The sequence below is a fragment of the Strigops habroptila genome, chromosome 2 (assembly GCF_004027225.2).
Source record: "Strigops habroptila isolate Jane chromosome 2, bStrHab1.2.pri, whole genome shotgun sequence".
Lineage (NCBI taxonomy): Eukaryota > Metazoa > Chordata > Aves > Psittaciformes > Psittacidae > Strigops > Strigops habroptila.
The window spans coordinates 103,911,101-103,937,883 of NC_044278.2; the positions used below are offsets into that span (position 1 = coordinate 103,911,101).

The 26,783-nt window shown below is 35.3% G+C and overlaps 1 protein-coding gene across 7 annotated transcripts in view; it reads right to left on the bottom strand.

Moving 5' to 3' along the window:
- Positions 1 to 26,783, bottom strand: part of TNFRSF19 (TNF receptor superfamily member 19) — a 61,754-nt gene that overhangs the window by 21,297 nt on the left and 13,674 nt on the right. For 6 of the 7 annotated variants that reach the window (XM_030476968.1, XM_030476969.1, XM_030476971.1 and 3 more), the window contains 3 exons: positions 26,173 to 26,283; positions 15,600 to 15,778; positions 12,978 to 13,063 (listed from right to left, as the gene is read on the bottom strand). In XM_030476968.1, the coding sequence (XP_030332828.1) occupies positions 12,978 to 13,063; positions 15,600 to 15,778; positions 26,173 to 26,283 (376 nt within the window). The remainder of the gene's footprint in view (positions 1 to 12,977; positions 13,064 to 15,599; positions 15,779 to 26,172; positions 26,284 to 26,783) is intronic. The other variant, XM_030476974.1, reaches the window with a different exon arrangement.

Here is a 26,783-nt window from a genome sequence, read left to right on the forward strand (position 1 = left end):
TGAACCTGTAAGAGTGAGAATGCATGAGGCCTACCACCTAAACAATTAAAGGTGAGCAAAATAGAGGACAACAACTGTAAGGATACAAGTGAACAGTAGGAACATTAGGTCATTCTTCTGTTAGGTTGTTTCCAGTTCATGAGGTGTTAGCTTATAATGAATCTTTATCGCTAAGGCTCTTAGTGCACAACTCCTGTTCTAAGCCTATTGCATCTTTTCCCGTTTCCAATACGTTACAGTCCTCCAGGTAATTCCAGCTCTCTGGAGAGATATTTCAGTGTTCTTTTGCTTAATATAGATTTCCTTAATATAGATTTGGCAATATGGAAATTTTCAGCCCTAGATGGATTCTGTGTGTTCTACTATATTTCTTTAAAACAAGAAATTTAAGAGAAACATGGCTAAAGTACTTTGCATTTGTTTAGCTGCATTTTATCTCACATGGCAGTCAGAACTTGGACTCTGTGTACCCAAAAGCCATAGCAGTCAGCATGTATTTAAACCAAAGGCACCAAAACTCAGTGCTGTTGAAGTGGTTCTAATGCAACCATTCCCAGAATTAGCTGGATGATTATGAGAGATAAATTTAAAGTAGTATTTTCAGTCTGAACATAGCTTAAAAGCATGTTATTAAATTAATATATTTAAAATGGTGTAATGCTTCTGTAATTAGAAAATGTCTAAATCTAAAAAAAAAAATGAATTAAAAACCCCTCAATTACTGAAAAGCTGTACCTACTAATTTTTTCAGATTACCCCTAAACACAGTAAAGTAAAAATTAACTGAAGAAAAAAAATGTTTTGCAGCTTTACTGCAATGTATGCAATATTGGAATAATTTTGATCAACCTAATGGCCAAGTTAAATAAGAAACTGACAAATCCACTCCATACAACAAACAGATAATTGCTTACAGCCACTGCAAGATTCAGCTAAAGGACTAGCCACGTTAGTAAGTACACATAAAAAAAACCTCATAGGAAATAGTACTTATTCAGTATAGGTCAATGATTAGCCCCTTCTCCTTAACTCAGGAATTTTGAGTTCACTTTAATCTGGTGTAATTGAGCTAACCAGCTCTTACATTAAAAAGTAATGATTAAGTTAAATTTCTTGCAGACATTCTGTACCTAAAACAAACATGCAGTACGCCTCTGGCAAAGAAGGATACTAATTATAGGATTGACTCATAAGATGAAAGGTTGTACAAGTTACTACTAGAAACAAAAGTATGGTAAACTGGTTTGAAAAAACATATTGAAATTCACATATGCTGCAGTTAAGATGAGAATTTCATTTTCTAACTGTACTTAACAGAGTGAAGAAACAAAACTAAAATGTGCTTCCAAACTGCTTGTTCACATTTTAGATGAATAAACCAGAAGTGAATATTGCAATTGCAAACTTCATCATTCTATACACTAAGGAATTTTTTAACCTAATAAAGAACTGAAATCTTTACAGTGAATTTTTACTACACAAAACCATGCAAACGTAAGTATTTTGGTCACACTCAAGTTTCTTTTGCTATATAAAACATGCTGTTGAAACGGATATTTAAGGTTTTATTACATTGTCAGGGAATGAACCCATAATTTCACTCTTAATGCAACAATTCATTCTCCGATTTAAAAGGAATCATAAAAGAAACACATCACCAAGGCTCCAGACATCTGTGGGGAAGGATATGCAAGTTCAAAAGTAGTTTTGTATTTCAAACTGAAGCTTTCACTGGGATTAGCAAATAGGGTTGCCAGCTGTGAGTTAGAACAAAGATATGAAATCTGCTGTATATGTTACTGTGTACTGATTAAATATAACCCTTTAAATGCCAGATGGGCACCACTTTTGTAAACTCCTAGTAACAGTTGCATGAACTTGTGATGTGAATTCATGAAATAAATGACTCTTTTTTCCTTTAAAACCGCAAGTTGAATTTCCATTTTAATCTCAAGCTATACATTTTCCATCACATGGTAGCAAGCAATGAATAATGTATTTTCAAAGACATTTACATTGGAATACTATTTTCTCTCCAAAATACATAAATACATACTTTAGTAGATAAAGGCGGATTAGTGCGATTTTCATGCTGAAACTAGAAAGTCCATGCTTTTCAGTGCAATTCAGCTTGGTCAAATATCACCTCAACTTCATACCATCTACTTAAAACTTCACTGGATTATGATCATACATATTTTATATATTAATTAAAGTGTTGAAAAAAATCTCCATTCTTAATTTATTCTATGATTTCCATTTGTGTGATGGAAGCCATTTAAATTACATCTGCTCACTCTGAAAAGAATTTAATATTTCTATTGCTAACAACTGTCCAAGTGGGGACTAAGTAGCTGATACTAATCTTCTAGATGTTATATTAGATAATTTTTATTTAAAGTTTCAAACTTCTAGTATTCAAATTTTCCTGCCCCCAAACGCAATAAATGAAGACTTTCAAGAAGTCAAGAAATTACCATTTATTTTACGTTACTTTCCTTTCTGCAGATTTTCTGCTGTTGACAAGTGTGTAGAAGCTTATGCTACAACCTTTTCAGGAAGTACACTAATGTAGCTCCTTGTCCACTGCTAGACTAGATCACTCGTTTTTGCAATAGCAGAAAACTCCTTGTCTGAGGTCTCTGTTACCCTGTCAGCATGGATTGAAATTAGTCATCAGGATCAAAAGAATTTTTGTAGAAGCGATAATAAGTGACACCAACATTGTATATACTGTGTTCACTTAGGAAACCAAATAGAAGATGACACAATTCTAATCTTATCATGTATCTTAAGAGGTTTGCAGTAACACTTGCATTTACAATTCTGAAATTATTTTTAGCAGCCAGAAATGACAACTGTCATACCTATGGGCCACTGGCAACATTCAGCATGCTTCAAATATGCAATAGTTAAAAAAAATTGAAGTAAAATTCTCTGTTCTTGGAAACCTGACCTTCAGTGGCCAGGAAGGAAAAAGAAGCTTCCCCCCAAGAATGCTAAACTGCCATGAAGGAAACTTCTTCCACAGATCCAGAGACTAGTATGATGCAGGCATTAGAGAAATAAGCCGCGTGCTCAATTATAACCACCAAAGCCTCTGATATGTATTCTGTCAACAGACCCAATTCATCTCAATCCAGATAAATCTAGAACTTTAATGATAGAGATGTGGAATGACAGGAAATGTTTGACTTTCAGCAACAAAGCACTTCCTTTTGATAGCCTCTTACAGCCTCAGGAACGTCTGTGAAGGTCAATCAACAGAAAGGTGGGACACAAGCCCACCAATTCTGGAAGAGGAAACCTTATGGCAGCATCCCACCCGTGTTACATCACAAGCTTGCACAAAGTAACAGCAGGAAAGAACTAGAAAGGGTTATTCTGGTTTGGTATTTTTGCTGTGTTGGCACCTTCATTCGTCAGCTAGCAACTGAAGTAGTAATTTTCATGAGTCAGAATACATCAGAAAGACCATAAACTAGGAATCCTTAAAAAGTACAAATGCCTTAATTGGCATGTTAAGATAAAATGAGTATTCTACCTCCTTATTTATCACTTAGTAGCACCACCAGCATTTTGCATAAAATGTAAATAAAAGAAAGAGTATTAGTTTCAGACCCACATAAAAACCCTAACCCTTACTTTTGCCAGGACAAAATAAGGTTACAATACGAATGGTTTTCGCTACCAGTGTAGAAGTTTGGGCTTCCTTCTTCCATTTAGCATCACCTCAATCAGATTTCACATGCAAAAAACTCTTCACTTTGGAACTTTCCATCTACATTTTGATCCAGAAGAAAGTTTCACAATCCATCTCACACAGCCTTGATTATGACAACATGTGTGAAATCAACCTAAGAAACCATGTTTTGCCAAAAGAAAAAAATCACATACTATAATTACCATATATAATAAAGGGAAAGATTTAACAATTTCCTTGAAAAATGACACACAGAAAAAGGGGATTCAAAGTACACCCTTCTGTAGAGCTCTCAGAAAGAAATATTACCAAGAAATACTCATTAAATCCAAATTTTGTTTGGCTTTGCACTGCTACTACAAAGTCTCTGTTAATGAACCATACCTTGGATCTTGCATATGTCGCGGAAATATTTATTAGTATCTCAAGGACATTTTGTGTTTTTACAGCTACTCGGAAAACCTTTCCATTCAAGAAGTACAAACACAATTACAATCAAGGAAATGAAAAAAAAGACAGTACTTCTGAATGAGTGAGAAGGTAAAAAAACCCACACCACCTAATACAGCAGAAAAGTCCTTTAATGATGCTTTTGTGCAGGTTCATTCCCTGACATAAAGGATTTACTCATTATAGTGCATGAAGCAGTGTGTTAAACTTTTTCTGTTCAATAAGTCATATTTTAGAATGTATTCCTTACGCTACATTTGAATTTACAATTACCAAGTTTCATCCCATTACTTACAAACCAGTTTCTGGAGAACTGTGGTTACTTTCCTTCCTGTTGATCATACTTTTTATTGGAGGAGGATGGGGAGACGGTAGAAAGAAAGAAAACCCAAAAACCCAACAAAACAAAATGAAACACAGAGGTAAACTTTTTGTCTATTTATGTTTTTTTTTTTTTTTTTATATGCATTGATTTTTGCTAAACTTGGCAGAAACTTTACATAGCCATATTCATCTTTTTAAATTTCCATTGGAAGTTATCAGCAGACCTCCTCTAGGATTTGCTGGTGAGTCTCAACACATCTAATAATACAAAGGTTGTGAGAAGCAAAACAGAGGTTTGCCCATTACTTGAGATTAAGGAGCAAAATAATTGAAATAGAAAGCCTGACCCAGTCACCTGTGCTTCACACAAACACAAAGCAGGAAGTAGGGAGGAAAGTTTGGCTGATTAGTCATACATAACAATTTAAATGGAAATTTGTTAATTGCTTAAGCTTTACTTCAAAAATACAACTCAAATTCATAGAATGGTTTGGGCTAGAAGGGACCTTAAACTCTTCACTGTTTGAAAAATATTTCTATTCAGTAAAAGAGTAGTCTAATGGTATACTTTCATCAGCATATCCAAACAACATAGACAGCAGATATGCTTTTCCTCTCTTTTTCAAAAGCTCCGAGTATTAAAATTGGAATTTATTATTTAACCATCTCCATGGTTGCAGTCAGAATGGGAGAATTATGAACAATATAATTTTCTTAAGATACCTAGAACAATTCAGCTATATTCAGACTTATTAACTTGATAAGACATGAAACTAGGAATACAACTAGACACAGGCCCTGCAGTGCTAAGCTTTGTGCCATGTAGGCTGCATACACAATGCTGGAAACCTAGCTGTGATGGAAATATACTTGTGATGTAAGAATCAAAGAGTAAGGACAAGAAGCCAACACAGTTAGTCAACATGACAAGGAAAAAGAAGTTATCCAGAAAAGTTTTTACACTGAAGTATACAAAGAACTTCATAAGTGACTCCTAAAATTCCAATTCCATTACCTCTTGTATTGACTGTGATAGAGAATGTGGACTGTATTCTCCAATTAGGAACCTATTGAGAGCATTCTGCCCAGTCCATGCATATCTATTTCCTTCCACGGCAGTCAGGGGAAAGCAGATGAACCACAATCATTTTGGCCTAATCTAAAACTGCAATGTGTCCAAGCCACCTGGACCCAGAAACAGTGGAATACCCTGGGAGACCATAGTCTGTGAATCTTGGGCTCTTAAATGTTTACAGTTAGGTAGTTGTCAAGCAGGACAGTTGGTGATGCAATACTGGAGCCAGGATTCTTGGCCTATTTGGATATTTAAGCCTTAAGTACTTCTAAATACTTGACAAGGCTAGAGCTGCCTATACTAAGCATATTTCTAAAGCATTCAGTACTAGCCAAGTTCTTTTAGTTTGTAGCTTGAACTGGATTACTAGAAACTCACTTTGTGAAACAAAATTTCACTGCGTAAAGAAATGTGTTAGATTTGAGGTAGCAGGCACAAAATAAGTGACCTCATTCACTGCCACTATAAAAGCTTCAATGAAGATCAGGAAATATCAAACAGTCATTAGAATTGCTGAAGTTGTTCAGGTTGCTATCTTTTTACTATGGACTCAAATGAGAAATCTTTCATAATACAGCAGACACGCTATACTGAGCACTTCTGTTCTAAAAAAGTTAATAGCAAATTAAAACTGCTCTCACACCTACAGTTTTGCAGCACTAAGCTATATCACACATGATTAGAAATCTTTCTGATACAACATTTTCCTCTGCAAAAAGAAAACTGCATGGAACAAAATATTTAAGGATAGTGCAAGAAAGTAGACAAAAGTTTGACAGTTTAGACAGACTGGAAGACCCAAGTGCTTTGACTTCCAAATCTTGGTTCCTTTGGCTTACCAAATCCTTGGTGGAGTCTTTCTGCCTACACAGAAATTCTGTTGGGTTTGGAATTAATACCCCCTTGCAATTTCATTTCAACAATTTTAAGCTAAATTTTCTTCTATTGAAAATCCTTTCCCTCCCCCTCCCCTCTCTCGCCCCCCCACCCCCACCCCGCATGTTTAGTGCACTCTGTGCTTTTTTTTTCTTTTTTTAATAGGAGAAAGAGGAGTAATAATATATATTTAGTGATAATAAGCTACATAATGAAGTACTTCCATAGATACAGGCACAGAAATGATAGATACAGACAACAGGAGATACTGAAAGTAAGGTGGGAATGCCTATGTAAAAAATCTCTCTGAGCTAGGCAAGGAGAAAGTTTTGGAACATGATTGAACTATGCAATGAATTTAAATTTCCTCTCCATTAAGTAATGTTTCAGAACTATCATAACTACTTTTAGTGGCAACATCTCTGGTATTAAAAGAAAGAAAAATCTGCCCACTTTTTGCAACTTTTTTTTTAGGAGGGAAGCCCAGCATGTGATGCAAATTCAGAATAGGAAGAAAAGAAGCTGTTTGAGTCTAAGAAGTTGCACATGAATCTTTCCCCAGTGGGTCAGAAGCATCACAATTACCAAAGACAAGGAATTGAAAACATTTAGTTTCCTAGGTTAAGTCTTTGATCTACGATGAGTGAAAGAAGAAAAATTGTAATAAAACTTTATAAGACATGAATAGCAATTCTCATCTCTCTGAAACACCTAGTCAAATTTGTTTCAGACTTCCTGAAGATAAGTTACTCTACCATCAGGTCACATATGGAAAATATCAGACCGACTTACTACATTTCAGTTATGAGATAATGGAAAACTAATGCCTCTGTAATAAAGCAGTACTGATATTTATAAGCTATTGATGCTATTAGCTGTACTTAAATTAGTTGTCACTCCTCATGACTGTGAAATGAAAGGTTTATACAGTATTCCAGCTGCTTTCTATCACAGTGTCCAGCACAGCAAAGGGGATTATGAGAGATGATATGATGTAACCCCAAATCAGGCAAAATACTGAAATAAGATGGACATACATGTTGGAATAGAACCAAATAATTAAAAACATTTTTCACATGCTATATACTTTCAGTGGCCGGTTGCCTCATATGCATAAGCAGCCTACTTTCAAAGGCTGCTTTGCATTAGTAATACAAAGCTTACTGTATAAAGCAACCAAATAAAAATTACGGAAATATTCAATAGCTGAAGAAACATTAACTGGAGTCGGACAGCTTTCAAATCACAAAATTCTGTAAACAGAAGGAAGAAAGTGAAACAAGTAAATTAAAATTCCACTATGTAAACAGAGGAACTAATGTGGAATTGAGTGTCAGCCAAAAATTTCTCTCAAGTTAAAACGCTGTATTTATGTTTAATGAAATAATGTATAAAACTCCAGCAAAGCTGAGACAGTGGGAGTTTTTTTCTTTTACCACTAGCAAAAGTATTTTACAGAATACATATGTAGCCAACAAGCCTCCAAACCCCCTTTACTTTTAATCATGTATTTTGTTACCCTACAATATTCCCCTGCATACTGTAATTTCTAGCTTTTTATCTTTTGTTCTGAAGTACAGTCCTTGCGTACCCCAAATACCCATTACACTCCCACGAAAGGTTACAAAATCACAGACCCTAATCTTGTAAATGTAAACAAGTACATTTATACCAAATCTTACTTTTCCTCTACTAGCTACTTTTAACACCAGGAAGAAGGAAATACCACCAGATTTCATCCCTTAAACCTTTCATTAGGGAAACAACATACCTTGTAGATTTAAAGACTGAGACTCAACTGCAGTTTAGGACACTTACTTACATTTGATTTTCAGAAAAACAATTCTGTAAACATACAGAAGCAAACTAATAATAATAATAAAAAAAAACCACTACAGAAGAATACTCAAGGGAGCTTTGCGACAAAGTGCTGTAGAAATTCCTTAAAGAAATTCCTTAAAGCAGGTAAGATATGGATGCTTCACACGAAAATGTAATGTTTCCACCATTATATGGAAACAGTGTAATACATCTGTGATATGTATTTTCTCTCAACAAGCTGCAGTCTTTACTCTTACTTCTCATCTTTGGAAAAACTGTTTATATTCTAGTTTCAGAGATGCTTTATATTTGAAACTACTACCAATGAAATCAGTATCTCAAAACGTGGTTCATGGCAAAAAAAGTAGCAATTTTAGACTCAAGTGCAAGTTTATTTCAAAGACATATGATGCTACAATGAAACCATAGATATTTCCACTGCTGTGACTTATTCCACAAAACATTTCTGCTTCATTGAAGCAAAGAATCTATTGATTTCCTGGAACATATAGCAGCTTGTTTCCCAAGCTCCACACAGAATGGTATCCCGCCTCCATCCTGTCCCCACTCATCTTCCCATGCTCCTTTCTTTATGTCATGAAGACAAGCTGGAGAAGGAAGAATGAGTTTGGCTGGACATACTGTGCACAGTATTATTATTTTAGCAGTGCAGAAAATTAAAAAAAAAAAAAAAGTAAAAAGCAGGGCAAGGTTGTTCTTTTGGTGGTGATTTGGCTGTAAAATGCTCCTGGCACACAGGGGTTCATTTCCTCTCTTCCTTGACTCCTACAATTTAACTGTTCCTACAGCCAAATTTTAGGCTGAATTTGCACATGACAGGGGAACACCACAGACTGTAGATTGGTCCAGAATGGAACAGTATGCCGAACTGCTAGGAACTACTTTTTTAATGCAGCTCGAAAAAGTTCAATGTCACGGGTTCTTCTGTTTAGTAGAAAGCCTGTCCAGAGGCTAGAGGATTCTGGTGATTCTGATGCTGTTCCTGTAATTTGAATTGAACAATACAACAGGAAAAACTTGAGGGAATAGCTGACATAGCCAAGCTGATAAAATAATTCTATTGCTTTAATTTTAATCTGCCATCTTTTTAGGACCAAAAGAAGATAAGGAGTATGGTTTCTAATGTTTGTTTATTTACTAAGGCAGACTAGTTGAAAGCATAATGCTTGCTCAAACAAACGAATGGTATCTTTGGAAGATCTTCTGCTTCTTACCCTATCCTTTCCCACATCTCCTCTTCACTTGTGTCACCACAAGTGTTTTGGGGTTAACAAACTCATAAGATTTAAAAATAACCTTAAAAGGAGAGTTATTTTAATTCTTCTTACATCATGGATAGAGTCACAATCTAGTTTACTGAAGAGTTTCATTAGCGACTTAAACATAACCATTAGGGCAGCACAATGCTGGCCTGAGCAGACAAGCGAGTGAACTTTGCAAGCCCAAATTGGTGCTGAGAAAACAGAATCATTGAACTGTATCTGCATCACTGTTTCTCTGCTGAACAGATATCAGTTTGGGATAGACTATTCAGAAATTACATCTCTGATTGATAGTTTTCACTCTAGATCCCAATTCAAAGGACACCTTTTATGTCATTCAGTTAAAAAAAAAACCAAAAAAAGTCTTCAGGTGAGAAAAAATGTCTTCAGGTTACAAATGAACATAAATAGTAACTTTAAAAACATGCTTTCATTTCTGACCTAATATTTAGATGACGATGCTATATGTAGGATTGGTATTTACAGTTTATTTACTTGAACTAAGCAAATTAAAATATAACTATATCATTGTGTATTTAATTTTCTGACATCCTAAAAACACACATAAGCCATTGTGTCCCCTTTAAAGTTTACACAAAGGTGATAGCAATTCTCCTTGCCTCTAATACTCTCTTTACTTGTTCATTATAGAATCCTTTCAACTTTGCCTCTAGCAATTCACAAACTCATTTTTTCACGAGTAAATATTTAAACCAGATCTGTTTTAAAATGTCTACAGAAAGAAAGAAGATAAAAGCAAGTATTTAGATTTATAGCTAACTGGGTAATAATCAACTGCTACTAGTGCTGAAAGAACTTGATCCGTGTCTCAGCTTTAACATGAACCTTTAGTCCAGGTAGGGGGCTGTGAGCCTTTATGCCCTTATAGTAATGTTCTTAAGCAAACAAAAGATTGCCACACACCTCACAGGACAATTAATTCATTGAAACAGGACATTTAAACTTTTCTTTTTCATCTGTAATGTAAGAGCTGCACTAATATTTGACTTTCTGTTTCACAGTGGAAAGAAAGAAGGATAAGAAAGGCAGAGAATTAGAACAGTCATCTGATCATTGAGAACTTGCCCCATGCACCTAATGATCTGTCTCCATTTAACTTCGAGTCTTAAGCTCTTATCAAAATATATTCATACTGAAATAAACAGCAAACATTTTCAGCATGAGGTGCAAAAAGCTTGCTTTCACACATCATGTATAATTCCTTATAGAATCATGTTTTGACTTCATCTTAAAACTGAGGTATTTCCATCTGTTTGATTTTAAATCTCAAACAGAACCAATACACAAATTCCGAACAAAAGCCTTCTAAAAACTACAGTGACATACAGTAATTGTACCTCATGGGAGTATTTCAATTATTTAAGATTGTAACGGTGGCACCATTTGGTGCCACACAAAATGGTCTTCTCCATGGGGTTGTCTGTTGCTCACTTTAAATTAGTGGTAGCTTCCTAAGGGTTCAAGTTAGGATTCAAGCTTAGGCCCAATTACAAAAGCCAAATCACTATGAACTAAGCAATTCTGAGATATTTCAGAAGATTTAGAAACCATTCTTTCATCACCTTAAAAAAAAACAAAAACAAAAAAAACCAACCCACAACAAACCAAAAAACCCCAAAATTGGTGATTTTTGAAAAGATGGAAACAAGCAAAGCAGAAAGCCGAGGGAGGTAATTTCTTCTTCCCTGTCTTCAATTGTGCCAGAAAGCAGAATTCATGTTTGAATAGCATGTTTTCTTAGAAAAAAGGAACAAACTAGAAAAGAGGAAAAACTGCATAAAATGAATTTATGAGATCAGAATAACACTCTTGCACTTCACATTTCACTAACTTTTTTATAACTAAGAAGAGAGTAAAAACAAATGAAAAGAATAATATGTAATTTGATCAATTAGGGAGATTAAAATAAATGTATGTATTAAATTGTTTGCATTCAAACTCTGTCTAGAAATACCTTCTGCAACTCATTGAATTTGAAGTGATTTGCTCAAGTATGTCAAGATCAGCATTTCATTCTTTGCATCAAATGCCACAGTGTCTTCTATGAAGAACATAATAGCTTCAAAATGTTTAGAGAAAGAATGCTTTTTCACTACAAAAATAGTTGAAAAATTTTGAATTTGCTTTCTAGGTTTATGCTATACATGGGCAGAAGTAACTGGTGCAAACATTTGGAGTTAGTTATTCTTTTTATAGTAATCTATGTTGCAATCTTTAATGAAAATTAAATTATTCAGATTCAGAGGTATATAATGAAATTCTCTCAAACCATAAGAGAAATAGACAGGAAGCCACATTTATAAAAACTCTGACTATTAAAGACACCATCTGAAAATGTAGTTTTATAAGTTTATTCCTCAAAAGGCATTTAAACTAGAATGGAAGAAAAACAAGGAAGTTCAGTTCATTTGAAAAGTGACTAAACAATACATAAAATGCTGAAGAATTCTTAAAACAATATATAGACCTATTTAAAAGTATGATTTTAAAGCACAATAGCATATACTTGGGTATATTTTAATTTAGCACAATTCAAAAAAGAAAGGTTGTTTATAAGAAACTGTATCCTTAACGAAGTAGCATGAAGCATTTCAAGAACTTCATGATTAATTCTTTCTATTTGGAACAGGAGGGAAAAAACCCCTCCCAAAACGTATCTTCACAGGTACAGAAACAAACAAGTAAACCCAAGGTTTTCCACAAGAGAATGTTGAATCGACTGTATTTTTCATATTCTAAACTAGAGAGCAATACATGCAACAAGAATAATTCTCTCCTTTTATTGAATTAAAATCTTGATGGGATGTACATGGTCAACAGTCTTAAAGAAGTAGTAATAGGGCTTATGCTGCAGGATAAAGAGGTTCTCTCCTTTTGAAGAGATTCTAATCCTCTCATTGGCCAAAACCAGAGACACTGATTACTCATTTCCTTCTTAATGTATACAGCACTATAAAGATATTTATCGATGTTGTTCTCTCTCACTGTAACCTTGGTACTAAAGTTATTTATAAAGGTATCACCAAATCACCCCTTCTGGGTGTCAGGAAAGAATACGTACTCACTGACGCTTACATGATAATAGGCACAGGATCTAGGAAGACTGCATTTCTCTTGGCATTAACACAAACCAGAAATTAAAATTAATATGACAACATCAGAAGTGGAGTCAAGACTCTCTAAGCACGTGGTATGATAGGAATGTCTATTCTCAAGTGACTGGTCATATGATGGAACTTTGCAATGATAGTACTGGACCTGCTGAAATGCGTTAACAAAATTATTTACTAACGAGAAAATAAGCCTTTAAAAGAATTTTTCATAGCTATGACTGTCATTTTTTGCCAAGGTTTCGAGTTAAACCAGAAAACATTCTAAACCATAAAAGTTAATCCCACCCCAACTGCAGGAAAACAGCACTTACAGTGAGGCTCATAGGGAGGAGGAGGATCACCACAAGGAACACACTCCATATCTTGAAAGCCTCCAAGCTTAGTCTTCCTATAAAATCTAGAAAATAAAGGAATGAAAAAAAAACCAAACCAGTTAATCAAACCCAGTTATTTTTCCTCACAAAATTAATCTGGTGTTTTCACAAGATCCTCCATAACTGCAAACTTTTGTCAATGTGTGTCCCAGAGCAAACTATCAGGAAATAGAAGAAAATAAAAGTAAACAAAACTACAGTAGAGGTTAATGATACAGCAGTAGATCTAAAGAAAATTGAGGAAAAATTGTAGATCTGTTAGTCCAAATGCAATTCACGTAAGAAACAAACAATTCTGGAGACTTCAGATAGAAATCAATATTCTGTTTTCCACATACATCACAACCGACAAGTACCATGAAACCTTATTTGCACATTTAAAAAAATAAAAGTGAACTGATAATCTATACAACTCTCCTAAAAGAAACAAGATTTTGCAAGGTAATTATCATCACTACCAGTATATAATGGACCAGATGTCAGTGCTTTCCAGCTAAAATCCCCAAGATACTTTTACCCTTCTCTGAGCTAGAGGATAACTCAAATTGCTTCATTTTTGTACTTGAACAGAAAGGCATCACCTCCCCAATGAAGTTTAACACGCTGTGTGACAAAATCTTCAGAAAATAAGGTTATTCCGTTTGTTTTGTAGAACAATAAATATGGCTTTTCAGAACTATATTTCAACAAACCAATAATCCCTCTCTGACCCTTGCTGCTCCTCCAGGAAGATCTTCACCACCAACCAAAATCACAATGTGCATGGACTATGAATGCAAATTAACAAAGTGACCACGAGTCCCAATCTACATTATCCAATTCTCCACTTTGTTTCCATATTCTCGCTTAAATGCAGACTTCAAAAATCCTAGATAGCAGCATTTCAAGGTCTGAAAAAATCGATATTGCGAACAAAAGTATCTTTCAGATCATTCTGAGGTAATAGCAATGGGAGGATACAGGCAGTAACAGGTGAACAATAAAATAAAACTGTAAAGCAAACAAACTAGCCAGCTACTCATTTCTAAAGAAATTAATACAAAATCATAAAAGAAAAAAAATAAAATGGCTGTCATACCCAAGGAGAGATTTTATTCTAAAGACCCTGCAAGAACTTTACTATTGAGTTTGTGTTTGAAGAGCTTACCAACTACAGTGATGCTTAGATAGCATCTAAACTGATAGACAGGTATGAGTGGCTGTAAGTTCTACAGTTCTGTTCCCCAAAACATCCAGACCAGGTAACATGTGACTCTCCTAGCCATGACTCCCTCCCTCCTCATGTTTCCAACTTTGCTGCCAGTAAAAGGAGGTTATGAAAATAGCTCTCGTTTTAACACATACTCAACAGACATATCTAGAATACATTCTAGACCAGAATAGTGAAAAGCATTCTCAGCTCCCCCCTACATTCATGTTTTATTCTGGCTTCTTTTTTGTGTTCCTTTCTTGTCTTTCCAAAATTTAGCCTATATTATTTACACTGTAAGAAGAAAAATCTCCCTACTGACAGCCAAATAAGCCCTACAACACATACTTATTAATATGCAATAAGAGCATAAATCAATCCCCCATGTGGCTTCAGGTAGTATCAAAAGTAACATCCAACACCTGTAGTTGTGCCTTCTTATACCATGACTAAAACTAACATGTTACCAAAGCTTTACCAAGTGTTTTTAAATGAAAAGACCTTACTTCTGGCTTGAGGGGAATAACTGTAGGAACTTCAACAGTGTTCAGGTATTTGATAGCTGGTATTAAAAAAAAAAAAAAAAAAGGTATCTAAAAATAAACACAATCAAATGGCTGAGATTTATATAGGAAACAAACGTATGAACTAAGCATCTCTGAAATATATACCCTGAAATACAAAGGCTGTTACAATTCCAAATGAGTTCTCATAACCTCCTATACTCCTATGAATTAAACCAATCCATAGTTCAAAACTATCAGAAATGCCTTTTAACAAATTCATGGCAGGGGCAGGTATTTATAACAGTGGAATTGATCTGAATTCTTTCAGATCCATTAATGGTTCTTAGGCAGGATCATGCTCTATGAATTTACCAACATGTGAAAGAAATTCAGAAGCATAAACCACAGCCACTACTTTTGACCTAAAAAAATATACAGGCATGAGAATTATTAGGCATTTACCTAAGGAGGGGTAAAAAAAGGCAAACAAATAATGTGATCAGTCTTCAAGAAGATAACTGTGTATGCTTCCAAATGGTTAATGCTTTATAACAATGAAGTATGTCAGCAGCAACACTCAATGTTTTCAAGTATTTTGCTCATGCACTGTATAGACAGTACTCTTACAGATCAAACAGGTAATCATCAAACCATTTTTATAGATGAGATAATTAAAACTGCAATTCTGAAATTACATGCTCAGATCTTACAGTAAATTGTTGGCAAGGCCACGATTAGAACCTAGGACCTTCGTAAATACATAAAGGATACAAACATTCATCTTGAAAACATGAACAAGCAAATGTTAATGCAAATTAGTTTTGAATTTATTCAAGTCTCATTTTCAGAAACAGACTTACTTACCCTGGTAAACAGTCTCCACATAGTGCATTGCTGATGGCAGAACAGTTGGCCTTCTGAAACCGGTTAACTAAGGCACAATCCAGACAAGGCTTGCACTTCTGAAAGCCCCAGTCTTCCTTGAATCTGTTTGGCCTGCATGTCATGCACTGTGCATCCTCCCCATACCCAAAGCCGCATTCCTGTAGGGATTAACAAGCAGTAGCAAGCTATTCAGTCACTGAATGCGTGAACAACAAGAGAATGCTGGAATAAAATGAAGACCTAGTGTAATTATTACTGAGAGTAGGTCTTTCTAGAGACAAAAGCCATCCTTTCAGCAAGTTCAAATGTGTCTTCCACTGCTAATAATCTCCCTTACTTCTATAAGTAATACTTAGTCATCCACTTTATTCATGAAACCACTGTGTATTTGAATGATAAAGGGTTTCAAGGACTCCCACAGTTTCATTATAACTAGCTTATGGTAGAATTATTGAGCTGTCTGTTTTTTAATTAGGTCAGTCATGTGAAAGTGCAGAAACTGGGACAAGTGAAGTATAAAGGCACTTACTCGGTTACAAAAACAGCAAAGAAGCACTTTGATATTAAGGTTCATAGCTAAGGTGAACAAAGTTAATTGCTGAAGAGAGTGCACTGATCTTCAAAGGCTTAGAATTTCTGTTACCAAATAAAACAGAGCTGGTTAATGACCATCAGCGAGGCATGAAATGTTGCTTAGGCACTAAGAATTTCAGAAACTCAGTCCACTCCAGTTCTAACAGTTCTCAAACTGTTGGAAGCAAGTTTAATAGCTTTGCGGATCACAGGGAGGCATTTTACTGTGCAAGGAATATAATTATGGTTGGTTATTTATCCCAAATTTAGCTGTTTAAAGAAATTATTTCCATTCATTTGCAAAAGGACACCTAATACAACTGACAGGCTGCAAAGAGAAACACTTCACCCAACAATATGTAATAGTGTGGGGACTGAATTCTGCAAACTGATAATCAAGAACTATTAATCTGTTTGATTTTTATGTCACTATTTCTTAGAGTTGCTATTCTGTTTTCTCATCTGAATTTCCTATTAATTTTTTGCAGTACTTTGGAGTTAGATTTGATGCATTAGTGACACACTGCAAAACACTAAGATTGCTGCAAAACAACAAATTGCTGAAAAGGACTTCTTAAGAACAGAGTAGGTAGGAAAGGAACAATATGGGGACCTCCTTCTCCAGTATGTGGTCTCATGGAAGAATAGGGCATCTTCCCAGTGGGAAAACTGCAAGTAATCTTCAACTGGGCAACTTAAGAGGTTTCCACCAGTTTTCTCCACAACATGTCCATGGTTGATGCATATAAGCAATTTTTTCCAAAGTTATTCACCGAAGCAAAACTGTTGCAGTAAAAAAGCTTTGAACCTTAGAAATGCACTCAGGATTCTCTAAAGTTTTGCACTGAGAAAGCATCTATGGGACAAGCTCTGTGATGGCCAGTATGTATTTTATAGTACCTCTAATTTGCAATGGTAGAGTAACAATAAACACCTTCAGATGCATTTTACTGGACATTCTAAGAATTTTTTCCTTTTTGTTAAGAATATCTTTACTGTCCTCTGAAGAGCAACAAACACTCAAGTACTCAGAAAATGAACAATTCTAAGAAAGCAGCTACAAACAGACACTAAAAATAGTCTTCTTCCTATGTCTTTAGACCTAGGAATTAAAAAAGAGGCAGACAGACAAATCATTGGAGTTAGTAACAAAAAAAGCATACTACAGTTTCATATACTGCACAGCACAGTCCTATTGCTACATACGGACCCTAATAAAGCTGGTAGGCAAAAGGGATAAAAATATTTCCTTTTATTTTTTTCTAATTTACCTCACACACAGAACATTTTCTGCCATTTTATTTCAAACCTACCAGTTTAAATCCTAACAGTTTTCTTTTAGGAATCAATGCCAAAACAATGGGAGTTCTAACAGTTCTATTTTATGTCACCTAAAAATACCTCATTGTGTTCAGTTTTACACTCAATTTCATTTATGCAATTGTAAGACTGTGTACAAAGCTATATGATTACCACTGGGGACTGGAATCAGACTAACTTCTATTAGGAGATTTTGCTCTTCCTAAATCTATTTAGACTTTTTCATTGAATCTCATTATTCCTTAACACATTCTTTCTAAATACCTACTCTTTACTCTTCCTATTTAGATAATCTAAATAGTAGTGCTATAGGATATATTATATAGTTCAGTCAAACCATGCATATTTGGATCTCTTGATAAATCATTTGGAATCAGTCCCTCTCAAGTCCTAGTAAACTTTCAAATATAAAGCTTACATTAACTTAATTATAAGTTTTGCTTTCCAGACTACCTTTGAAGTTTCTGATCAAAACCAAGCAAACACCAGGAAACAAAGTTAGAATTAAATGCCTTCAACTGGCCCAAGATATCAAAGCTTGAGTAAGTTGTTTCTAGCTGTATCAGATCTGCTCTGCTATAGCTGGATGTATGGGCACATCTTAGTGGTCCTTTGTAAAGTGGAATGGTTTGCTCTAAAGCTATAAAAATGGTGGATGCAATATAAAGAAGTCTTCTGCCCAAGGAATTTATGGTCTCCAGTCTTTTTAAAGATGGCTTCTAAATCCTTACCAGGAATTCTGCAGATATAATCCACAACAACTACAACTTTATGTATGCGCTTTTTATGTTCACATAATATTTGAGGTAGTTAATTGCCTGGCAGGTGCAAATAAATATTTAAGCTTGTAAACCAGGCAGAACTTCAAACAGATGTGTACTCATAACTAAACACATTCCCAAACTGAAGGATATGATTTAGACGATGGATTCAAACCCTTTGAAATCTTGGTCTTTATAATTTAGCAGTCCAGCAAAGATACAAACAATTGACTGTTCATCTTTTATCAGTACATGTGCAAAACTGATGTGCACCAGTTTTCTTAGTGCTCTATTTATGAAGCTGTCAAGTTATATGGCTGATGAGATCTGAATAGTTCCCAACTCCCCTCACCTCTTCTATCCTCCCACTCATACTTTTAAAAGATTGCTTGTCTGCTGTGGCAGTTCACCTCAGGACTGCAGAGAAGGAAAATAAAACTTCTAACCTTAATTAGCTAGATTTCAAAAACCCATTTTTTGTTTTTGTGCCAGGAAAAAAGAAAAAAAAAAGTGAATATATGCTATATTTATTCCTTCTATTGTGAAGTATATTGTGAAAAACACTTAGCCCACTCTTGCTGTTCCACTTCCCCTTTTCAATGCTACCATCAATGGTACCAGCTAACATCAGTGAAATATTTTTCTCTCAAATGATACACAGTACAAGCCATGAAAACCCAAACACTTATTTAGAAAACTGCATTAAAACTAATAATAATAATTAAAAAAACCTCAGAATTTAAATGCACTTCTATTTTCTTTATATTTATAGGGCTTTCACTATCACAGTATTGTGACATCTCATTACCTTTAATGCATGTATCCCCAGAACAAATTTGTTCAGAAGTGGGTTTCACTAAGGTATCAAGTGAGATGACTGGTCAAGGCCAGCTCGGAATGTCAAGCGACCTAGTTAACCAAACTCATAACTTAGTTTCAAGCTAAAAATACTAAAAGCATACAATAATACAGACACCTCTTGAAGTACTACCTTGGCAGTGTTAACATTTTCTTTTAGTATATACTACCCAAAACCTGATTCAGACAGAACAACCAAAAGTATAGCAGACTACAAAGGGTAATGGAGTTAAGTGGTATGGTTTTTCCCTAAAAGTTGAACGCAACACAGAAAGTAAATGAACAGTAAATTAGATTTTAAACATTCTTTCAATTAAAATAACCTCAAATTTCATTAAAAGAATGCTTTCAGGCATCATTAAGATTGTAATCTGCAAGTACATTTTAGAATTTGTTTCTAGTTCCACTGATTAACCACAACCTACGTAAGTCCCTAGACAGTACAACACAGAGAAGTTCTACTTAGGCCATGATGATTACAAGAATATTTGGGTATTCTCAAGAAAGTCTTCCAGCTATTAAGACACTTTTAACTGATGTCAGGTCATATAACAGGTTGCAGCACTACACTGGTGCTGGGAAACAAAGCTTTTAGTAATACCTTTGAGTATATGGCCTTATTAAATAGCACATAGTTTTAACTTCCCAAAGTATCCTAGACTGTGGATTAGCCTCATCTAGTAATAATCAGCTGTATCTATCAGCAGAACTCTCTGAGCAGGACAGGCTTCAACAGTGTGCTGTAAACATGTCAGATTTAGCTTCTGTGGCTAAGTGCAAAGTTAGTATTAGAAAAGTTTCATTCTCAGTAAATTTGACATGCCTACACGTAGCTGCTCCAGCTTCCAGGAGACTCACCCAGAAACACATTAGCCTCTCCTGAACTGAGATATGTCAGGTTTCCTCACAAGCAGGTCTCTTGCTTTGGAAAGTTAGAGAGTGACTGCTGAACGTGTTACCAGCTGCTCTCATAACTTCACCAGAACATGTCAGACATGGCACCCCACCTTTGTTGTTCTGCATGAGGACTGTTACACTCAGGAGTAGCTTCAAACAGTACCTTCCTGTTTAATTCACCACTCCTTTTCCAAGCTAACATGCAGGTCTCCATTTCCTTCATCATATACCCAATGCGAGGAAGCGACCAATAACACATAGCCTGCGTCAGCAATCATCAACCTCCTTTTTCCCAGAGGCTCTCTGTACAGCAGCAGTCTCTTGGTGACAGTATTTATCTTGTATTTGGTGGCAATGCTGGTTTAAGGCACTCCTCTGCCTTTTATCTCTGCTTTTTTTTTTCTCTTGTCATACATTTTCCTTAATTATACTGATAGAACTGATTATGAGGCTGAGCTGAAAGTCTGTCTATGAGATTGATCCAGGTTAAAAATGACCAGTTCAGTGATCTGTTCTACAGTACAACCTAAAAATCTACTGTGTCAGCAGGTAGGGCTCTGTGGAAAGAACTTACTATTGCCAAAAGTGTTATTTCTGTGTAACTGAACTACAGCCTCAGATGCGGTCTGTTGACAAAACAATCTAGAATTACAGTTAAAGTTCTGAGTTGCAATGTAAGCTTGATGAGGCTGAGCTTTTTCATACATATATATAAAAAAAATACATGGAAGCTAAAGACAGTTATGGATTTATTTATTAAAAAGCAAATTATGCTGAAAGGACTGGAAGGACTCTCATTTCTGTACTGAACATTTTCAGAAAAAGGTTGAAATCCAAACTATCCCAGTTAATATTTTCTGCATTACTTGTGATTTGTATAAATTTGAATCATACATAAGGTATGATTTTTACAGAAACACATTACTGGTAAGATAAGACAAAAAAGACTCTTACTATCAATCCACACCAATGACTATTCAGGCACTGGTGACTTGAAGTCATTTAAAGAATGGAAGACATTAAACTGCTTAATTTCATGATGCTTTGCTTTCTAATAAATGATTCAGAAATGAAATAATGCTGAGCCACATGAAACAAACACTTCCTTCTGAAATGATACAATCTCCCACCCCAGAGAAAGCACTGCTTTTAAAAACAAAACACAAAAAAACAAAACACCAAAAAAAGCCAACCCCTAAACAAAATCCCCATACACTCAAAATAAAGCAATTTCAGTGGTTCAATGGCTTCATAAACATTGCCAAGGACACATGTTTATGAGAAGAAAAGGCTATAAAGTTCATTAAAAACAAACCAAACAACACAAATCAAAGCAAAAAATAAATAGAAGCAAACAAACAGGGGAAGCAGCTTTCACTCCCTTACTCGTCAATGCTAAAGTGTTGATACAATAACAAAGCTGGCCCTCCTATGATGGCAATATGTTAAGAGTACTTTATAAAAAAAATCATAATTGATGGGCTTCAATTTTAAGCTACTGCAACATTGAAAGTGCTGCTGTTACTACAGTTGATAAGGAATCAGAAAGGAAAAGTGAGAAAGTGTACTGTTTTCTCTTATTTTAGGGAAAAAATACTTTTAAAACATTCTTGAAAAAGAGAGCCCCACTAAACCGAGACAGCAAGGGCTGAACAGAATAGTCTAGATTTGGAGCTAGTTACATGAAATAAGGCTGTTGTTTGGGGGTGTTTTTGTTTGTTTGGTTTTTCTTTGTTTGTTTGTTGGCGTTTTTTGTTTCATGCTATAAAGGGTGTCTGAAGTTGCTTATCTATGCAGACAGGAAGGTCAATCCAATAGATTGAGCACTAATTTGCAACTCAAATGAAATTCTCATCATGGAATCATAAAACCACCCAGGTCAGAAGGAACCTTGAAAAAACATCTGGTCCAACCTTTCATGGGACAGGGACCTGAGATGAGATGGTCTAGCACCCTGTCCAATTGCATTCTGAAAACTTCCAGTGATGGAGACTCTACTGCGTTCTGAGGATGTTGTTCCAGGGAATTCTCACTGCAAATAATTTCTTTCTTATATAGAGATCAAATGTCTCTCCTGCTAGAACTCGCACCTTTTGCCCCTTGTCTTGTCTATGTGGCACCTTGTGAAGAGAGAGACTACATTCTCTTGTTCCACTCTGTGGTCTCCATCTACTGTTTCACCAAAAGTTCCTGCATTACCATGGGCAAGTTGATTTCTGTGCTAGTGTCTCATGTATAAAATGAGAAAAGGCAACAGCATTTTCCTAACTTAGAAAGGTGCTATGAAAAGCTCACACAGTACAGCAACAAAGGTCATATAAAGAACGCAAGGTAATACCTGTAAAAATAAATACATATACAGACACCCACTCTGTACAGGTGATATTTTGTCCTGCACATTTGTCCATTCTGTTGATGTAAGTCTGTGTTATATCTGAGCATATCTGGCAACATGGGAACTGACTGGACTGCCACACAGGACCTGATTTGATTAGGCTTTAACCATACATTAAGTGACCTGTGCAGCCTGTGTTAAATTCTTAAGTCTGATCTTCAGGTGTCACTGTGTCTTCCCTTAAGTGTAGGGACAACTAATGACTATTTACATAACTGGGTTTCATAAATCCACAGTAGAAATCCCACTGAAGTTTAAATAAAACCCACAGATACCAAGATTAATTAACAATGTATTAGTTTTTATTTCTGTAACATCATGTACTCAGTTTAAATAAAGGCAAAAGGAAGAAAATACATGCACAAGTTGGTTGCTGATCAATTCAGTGGCAAGGCATTTAATCATAGTACCCATCTGTACCACAGTATTTATCTTAATTTTTGTCTTGAGAACTCCAGTTTTCCTTTCATAGTGTTTAGCCTACTAACTCTACTTGGCTTCTGAAAGTAACACAGTTCGTTTTTTTCTAAGTCACTAGTAACAAGAAAGAAATCTACAGTTTTAGATTGTAACTAAGATGAAGTAGTTTTTCATAAATAAGAGCAAAGAAAGGGTCCTTGACATTGGACCTGTCAGTTTCAGCTTACTCAGCAGTAGAAGTTCTACCTGAACTGAGATTTGAGGGAAAGAAATAGGGACATATGTTTACATCAACCACTCACACAGTCCACTGCTGCATGACCCAATAGTTTGCCTTTTGTAGTCAACAATATAGGTTGAGGTTTTTTGTTACTAACATAAAAAAGAAACCTGTCAGTCAATTGCTTAAAACACTTTGAGTGGGAACCTGAACCAAAACCCCCACTGCTAACATTGTATTTTACTATATACTTAGACATACAGTCATGCTCCCACATCCAACAATGTATCAATTTTTATCCATGAGCACTAAACGTTTGATAAGAAAACAGACACATTGTTAGTAAGAAACTGTTCTTAAACTACAGCATAATTACATCATTGCTTTCTCACATGTAAAAAACCCCAAGCAAACAAAACTCCCTCTGTGCTGCAAATTACTTCAAGTATATCATTAAATCCCTTTTCCCTTTGCGTTCTGACCTTTGACTTCCATACTTTGTTGCTTCAAGCTGCAGTTCAGCAAGAATACTTTTAACTGCATTTTAATAACAGCCACAGCATCACATCCTTTGCTATGATTCACAGAAAATTTTACTTATATTTATAAAGGAAATTATGCTTCAACTCACATTTGGGTTTGAGCAAAATCGTTTCGTTATTTCAGTTTAGTGTAGTAGCAAAATATAGTATTTGAAAGCCTATTTGTGTCTGAGAGAAGGAATTGCTTACATACTGACATGTATTAAGCATTCATGTTTTTCAGAAAAACTAGTCCTAAGAATCAGGACTATCAGATTGTAAACAAAAATAGTTAAAGTAAAACCATAACTTGAATAGTGCACTGTTGCAAACTATAACCTTCCTATTTTAGTTTAGCATTTCTTTGTTAAATTGAAAGTGTAGTTACTGAGGGCATTAGTTTTCATGCTTTTGTTTTCTATTTGCCATCTAGATAAGTATGCTATATCAATGCATATAATACTGCTTTAGGACCACTTTTAAAATGCCTTTATAAAATTAAAGCCCCTGGAACCTCTCAGTCCACAAATTTAAGGCCACTCTGGGAAAAAAACCCAAAATTTCAAAACAAAATCACATCCATACCATTAGTCATCTTCAAATCTCTACTTTGACATTACTGTTTGTATGACTAAACCTTAACTAATACTGCCTAAGATAGAAAGCAACCCTCCCTAAAGCACGAAACTGAATGTTTCTGTTAACACACTGAACACTAGCTACAGGGGGCGGAGATGCAGGGAAAATGTGTCACTCAATTTCAGTAAATCTCTTCAAACCACACACAAACCACAATACTTAACTTGTGCTTTTTTTCAGAGCTGAATATAGTAAGAAATACAAAGCCACAAACTGAAAGCTTCTTTTCCCCTGTTGTTTAAACACACATACACATCAGACTTAGCAATGTTTCATGTTAAAATACTTTCAAAAAAACGATTGAAAATTCCCCCCTTGGATCTACACAAAGCCCCCCTTTGCCTACAAAAGCAACCCTGAAAATTAAATTTCATTCCTCCTAAATAACACCCTAAATTCTACCTTTATCATCCTTTTTACACTATCATTAAGAGTATAAAACAGAGTTTGCCCTTCTATATGCAAAGGGGAGGGCAGCTACTTGTTTCTTGCTTTATGGCCCCACCTGTCAGGTATCAATCACACTGCACAGTTATGCCTGGGCCACAGTTCTACACTCTAGCAATGGGCAAGATGTAGGTATAGGAGCTGGACACTGAAGAAAGAATCTTAAGGTTATGCATGAGACTTCACAAGTCAGCTCACCATTCAGAATAACAGCCTGCACTCTCTTTTTTTGCCTGACCATCTTCACACCTCTGGTATAACACACCTGCTCCCCAAAAACATCCAGTCTCCCCATGATGCGTAACTCATTCTGTCATCTCTCACCTCCACTGATCGATTTAGCAAATCCCACCACATCCCTCCCTCGTATTTCAGCTGTATCTTCCTTCCTTGTTTTCTATCCTTGCTCATACGTAGCACCTGTTCTCTCTGTGCTGAAAGCAAGTAAGATGCCCCTCATGACTTGCATTCAGACTTGCAATTGTGCTGGAAATTTTGCCGGAAATTTAGCCAAGTTAAATTTCTAGTTCTTCTGAATCACAGTCCATAACCTCAGTCACCATTCATCTCCATTTATTAATTTATGCACTCCTAAAATACCTTGCCAATTCTGAAACTTTTAGGGGATTTTCTTTTGGAAGAGATGCAGTTGTTCTAAAAGAAAAAACATTTACATAGGACTCACAATAGCAATCATTCCTTCTCTATAATACTAACAAAGACTTCTTATGTGCTTTCTACATATTACTATGTATTTTTCTGGCCTCAACTTTCTCAATTACTTTAAACAGCATTGAGATATGGATTCCATTTATAGCATTTTTTAAAAGTTGCAAAACAAAGAAATTGAGCGTCGCTTGCATCTCGCTTCCAAAAGTGCTCCAACCACTGAGCTGGTGAAAACAGATCACCTATCTCCCAGCTGTTCTAAGGAGGTATCTCAGTTCTCAGGTGAATCCTACTCCATATTTTTGTGCTTATGCCCTTATTTTTATTATAAACCATTCTGTTAAGACAGGTCTTTGTATAGAAAGTATTTAAACATTGTCTATAGCAGCAATTAAACCTAAAATACAGAACTGATTCTGAAAGTCAGCATCAAGCCCCCCCCCCCCATTTCAGTGGTCTGTACCAATCACTAGTTTGAAATTCATTTTTCATACTCTCCTCTACACAGTAAGGTTATTTAGTCTTACTTCCATGTAGTTCCCACCCCTTCTTTGTAGCACTAACTCGCCTTTAAAGAAAATAAAAAAATATCACTTTGAGAGCCCGTACCCAGATCCTCTAATGGTACAGCCTACTCTATTTATGGCACCATCCTTTTCTGAAATGAGCATTTTATATAAAGAGAACCAGAAAACATGGTTCTTGAAAAACTGCAAAATGTTCAAACACCAAAATAATTAAAAAGTATTTCCACATAAGTACAGATATCTATTATTTTAACTACATACATAAATACAATAATTGTAAATTCAAGACTGCATGATTTGCTTACCTTTGAGAGTTCCATTCCAGGCCCACACTGCTTGCAGAGGATACAGTTTCCAGTGTGGTCCCTAAATTCTTGCTCTCTGCAATCTCCAGTCTCACAGATTACCCTACTTAGCTTAAAAAAAATAAAAGAAAAAGCCCTAGTAAACTCAAAATATAACTAATCTGTTATTAACATGTAACTTATATGAACTCTGTACCAGAAAAATAAATTCATTTTCCTATCTTAAAAATAAGATAGTGGCCTGAATTTTAAAGGGTCTCAGTACTCAGTGGCTTATAATGATTTTATAATTTTTAGAAGACTTGCTTGATATTTGATATCTGTGGAATGTTAAAACACTTAATTGTTTGGACATGAGTTTAAATTCCTCACCTTAATCAGCATTACAAAAAATGCACATGACCACTTGCTAAAGCTACAGTTTTCATGACACTAAGCTACATCACATTATATTGCTGTGTTTCATTTATTTGTGATTTTTTAATTTTTCAGTGATGCTATTACAATTGAATAAATAGATGAAATCTGGTCCTGTAAATGTAAATATTTATAGACTTTAAAAGGTCACTCAAACTTTTTGGAAACTTAAAAAAAAAACCCCAAACCTGTAT